This window comes from Limulus polyphemus, unplaced genomic scaffold (assembly GCF_000517525.1).
Source record: "Limulus polyphemus unplaced genomic scaffold, Limulus_polyphemus-2.1.2 Scaffold5259, whole genome shotgun sequence".
Classification (NCBI taxonomy): Eukaryota; Metazoa; Arthropoda; class Merostomata; order Xiphosura; family Limulidae; genus Limulus; species Limulus polyphemus.
In genome coordinates this window covers 13,260-18,070 of record NW_013670869.1, presented here as the reverse complement: position 1 = coordinate 18,070, position 4,811 = coordinate 13,260, and the positions used below count along the sequence as shown (strand labels likewise).

General features: G+C 36.9%; 1 protein-coding gene across 1 annotated transcript in view; it reads right to left on the bottom strand.

Annotated features, from left to right (window-relative positions):
• The window catches only part of LOC106472342 (ras-specific guanine nucleotide-releasing factor 1-like), a gene marked incomplete at its 5' end in the record, with an annotated part of 29,901 nt that overhangs the window by 12,386 nt on the left and 12,704 nt on the right, over nt 1-4,811 (bottom strand). The window contains 3 exons of the mRNA XM_022400938.1: nt 279-376; nt 741-923; nt 1,872-1,987. Coding sequence (XP_022256646.1) covers nt 279-376; nt 741-923; nt 1,872-1,987 — 397 coding nt within the window. The remainder of the gene's footprint in view (nt 1-278; nt 377-740; nt 924-1,871; nt 1,988-4,811) is intronic.

Sequence of the window (4,811 nt, the reverse complement as noted above, 5' to 3'; positions counted from 1 at the left end):
CCTGAATAAGTTAAGCCTTCGTTTCGGGCGCGCTCGAGTTTTGGGTCTTATTTTAAGTTTATTACACTTTATATGTTATCCTTTGTGCTAACTCTTTTATCAAAAAACCAGTACAGTAGTTAACCTAAGCGGTTAGCAGCAGTGTGCTAATTGACTATTGTGATTACGTAATTTCAACAGCCAATAAGCGCTCTACTTTTTAATGTCGGTGTTAACTATATCTAACTTAGAAGTGTTTTACTGATATGTTCGAAAAGGTCGATCTTCAAACTACTTACTCGCTTCTAATGGAAACAAAGATCTGATGATCTAAATAGGTCATTTCTTCAGCTAGTTCCAGCGCTGATAATTCTTCAACGGTTTCTTTACTCGGAGTCTGATGATAGAATATTTTTTATTAATAAATCTTTAATGGCGTCCAGAAGAATAATTTTCAAAATCACTAGATTAGACGTTTTGAATTCCTCATTTGCACAGAATACGTATGGAACTAAAAAAGGAAGCATGTGTTCGAGAGTATATTGTATGTTATTGGTACTAGTCAGTAGCGTACGTATTTGTACCTTAAGGCAAACCGAACACAGTTTGGTCATTTTAATCTCGACCTACAAGTCGTCGTGGTAATAATGTTTTCATGACGTCACCAACAGGTCTTGTACAATGTCTATACCGCTCAAGTTAAAACAAAAACAAAAAAACACGCACACACACAAAAGAACGAAGAAAAAAGTATCTCTTACCGTAGGTGGCGCTAAAAGAACATCTAAATCAAGCTTTGCTGCAACGTGTTGATCTTGTTTCGTGATCATCTGTAAAATATGTGCTGCTGCCTTGTGTTCGGCAGGCAGGAGGTTTGTGTTGTGAGTCAGCTCCTCCAGAAACTCTGTTGTCAAGTGTAGGAGCTTGGGATCGTTTTCAAAATCCTAAAATATTGAGCAAAATGTTTTTATTTTTTTAATATTAGAAAAAAGAAATGTGATCTTTTCTTTTAGAAATTCCAACTTATCTCGAGCCGCTTTAGTAAGCTATGAGTGTCCGAGAGTATATTGAACAAAACGGCCCAACTCTAAACAAAAATCCCTGGGTTCCGAGATACCTTTACTGAGCTTTTAAGCAATCTCCGGTCATGTGACCTTCTTGTTCTATAGTGTGTATATATATATAATCCTGAGTCTATGTAATGTACTTGTACCCGATGATGACAAAACCTTGTCGAAACGTTGTACATCTGTTAGGATGATAAACTTGCAAGAAAATTGTCTTCATCACCCATTCAAGCCATCTTTGAACATTATTGTCTCAAAGTGCATTCTTCGTCATCAAGAATGATGCAAGATTATTGTCCAGAGATGCTTTTCAAAATATCTTCAAAAAATTTTGCTTAATCTAGCCTGGACATGCCCAATACTCTCTGTATTTAACTCTTTTACTACCAAGTTTATAGCCTTAACACGCCCAATACTCTCTGTATTTAACTCTTTTACTACCAAGTTTATAGCCTTAACACGCCCAATACTATCTGTATTTAACTCTTTTACTACCAAGTTTATAGCCTTAACACGCCCAATACTATCTGTATTTAACTCTTTTACTACCAAATCTATAAACAACACTCTCAGTACCAGGCTCAGTTTTAGATAAACTGTTTGTTTGTTTTTAATTATGCACAAAGCTACACAAGGGCTATCTGTGCTCTGTCCACCACGGGTATCGAAACCCGGTTTCTAGCGTTGTAAGTCCGCAGACATACCGCTGTGCCCCTGGGGGGGGGGCATTTTAGATAAAACAGGAATATTTATGTGGCAGTGACAGAGTTGGAGTCTCCTATAAGCCAAAAATCAATATTTGGAGTTAAATTGAAAACTGTTTACCTGAGAATGTTTGGAGACCCAGTGTCGAAGGACATTCAGGACTCTCATGGTAGCAGCCGTGCTAATCATGGATTCCCGCTTCATTTTAGCGTTTGGGATTTTTAGGTCGGCTCCAACTGTGGATCAAAGACAAGAAACGTTTGCTTATTTTCAAACACAAACTGCATAATGTACAGTACACTGCACGGATCAAACCCCGGTTCATAGCATTATAAGCCCTCAAGCTTACTTTTGCGTCACCGGTATACCTTCGATAAGAGTTTGTTTAATTAAGCGAAAGATACAGAATAGACCGCTTGCGCTATGTACAGTGCATGGATCGAACCTTGAATCGTAGCGTTATAAGCCCTAAAGCTTACTACTGAGCGACCAGGAGAGGGCAACAAGAAACGGCTGCATAATCACTGTATATGAGCTTCTTAAAGATGTGAAATATTATTTCTCTTTATTTGATGACGTATTTTCAGTTTCTTTTATGAGTTTCTTAAAAATATGAAATATTATTCGATTTTCGATCAGTTTGAACTTAAAGCAAGAATCGAGTTTGTTTTGGTTGTTGTTGTTGTTGTTTTCTGTAGCAGAATGGCGCATCTTTCCACCTTCACGTTTTACATAAAGCTATTGTTGTTGTTGTTGTTTTCTGTAGCAGAATGACGCATCTTTCCACCTTCACGTTTTACATAAAGCTATTGTTGTTGTTGTTGTTTTCTGTAGCAGAATGACGCATCTTTCCACCTTCACGTTTTACATAAAGCTAGATGAGACAGCGACACTACACTTCATCTTTACTCTCGACCTAATCAGTGGAGTTCAACCACAATAGATATTAGCTGTATTCAGTTACGCGTTACTATTTTCCCGATTCCTCTGAAAAGCGAACCGAGATCGAAGCTTGACTATGACGTCATAGCTTTATTTACTTGGTTCTTACCAGTGCTTGTGCGTTTAATTTAAATCAATAACGGATAAGAAGATGAATTGATGTTGAACTCAGTGTTAAAGCGAAGTTTGATTCTTAGAGAAAAGACTTTTCATGACCTTTTAAAGTTTGTTTGAACAGCAGTCAGTTATTCTTCTCGTTAGTGGCTCAGTTTTTGTTTTGTCTTGTCTTTTTTATTTTAACGCAAAGCTATAAGCGCTATTGCCACTACAGGGATTAAACAACAAACTTGAGAGTGATAATTCAACAAACTTACCGCTCAGCCTGTGGGGAGAGCAGTTCAAATAAAAGTTTATTTGTTTTTAGTGTTTTCTCGACTCGACTAAGTCACCTTAAATATCCAATATTTTAACAGTAAATATGTTTTTTACTGTTTTTCATTTCAACCATTTTTTTTAATCTTCTTGGTTGTTTCCATGCCCTGAGTCAACATTTCAGTGGTGTAAGATAAAACACGAAAATAATACGAACTTTCGGATAAATGATATACATTGATGATTGAAAAACAACAAGAACTCTCTGGTATGAGCCGCATTGAGAGTTATAGTAAACCAGGCTTAACTTTAGTAATCTTATAGGGACAGTATATATGAATTTATTGAATCCCTCTTTCTCTTCTTTTCCTCATCAAGTCATTCATGCTATAGGTTTAAACCGTGCTCATTGCGTGTCTAATGTTAAATATCAAAGCTTATCTATGAAGCATGAACGAGGTTAATTATTCCTGACTTGTCCACAGGGAAATATCTAGCTGATTTCAAGAGCGTCCTGACATGCTAACAGGGAAAGATGAAACTGATTTCAGCAGCGTGAGTGAGGTTAAGTGTCTCTGGTACACCAATAGAGAAATATCAGACTGACTTGAACAATTCGTGGCAAAATATAAAGCTGATCTGAGTAGCGTGAACGAGGTTAAGTATTCCTAGCACGTCTAAAAACAAATATCAAGATAATATAAACACGGTGAACAAGTTTAAGTATTCCTGGTACGTAAACAGAGAAATATTAAACTATTTGAATAGTGAACGAGGTTATTTGTTGCAGAAAGTATAAAGCTGGTTTGAGCAGCGTGAATGAGGTTAAGTGCTCCTGGTATGTTTGCTCTAATAGTCGAAGTGAAAATGTTAAGCAACAGAAAGCGAAGAGAATTTCTTTGTTTGTTTTAGAGCAAAGCTAAATTGGGCTATCTGCTGTGTCCACCGTAAGGAATCAAACCCCGATTTTTAGCGTTGTAAGCCCTTGAACTTACCGTTGTCCCGTCGGGGGACAGGTAAAGAGAAGCCCACAGTAACAATTCTTGACAAACATGCATTTCTGTAATTAAACGGGCATTTTATTAACACGATTGATTAAAAACACAGGGCGTAATAAGCATGACAAACAGAAGATAATCATTCACGGGTATTTTATTAACAGCATTGGCCTATAACACAGGGTGTAGACAAACAGAAGATAACCATTCACGGGTATTTTATTAACAGCATTGACCTATAACACAGGGCGTAATAAGCATGACAAACAGAAGATAACCATTCACGGGTATTTTATTAACAGTATTGACTTATGACACAGGGCATAATAAGCACGACAAACAGAAGATAACCATTCAACGGGTATTTTATTAACAGCATTGACCTATAACACAGGGTGTAGACAAACGGAAGATAACCATTCACGGGTATTTTATTAACAGCATTGACCTATAACACAGGGCGTAATAAGCACGACAAACAGAAGATAACCATTCAATGGGTATTTTATTAACAGCATTGACTTATGACACAGGGCGTAATAAGCACGACAAACAGAAGATAACCATTCAACGGGTATTTTATTAACAGTATTGACTTATGACACAGGGCGTAATAAGCATGACAAACAGAAAATAACCATTCAACGGGTATTTTATTAACAGCATTGAGCTATGACACAGGGCGTAATAAGCATGACAAACAGAAAATAACCATTCAACGGGTATTTTATTAACAGCATTGAGCTAT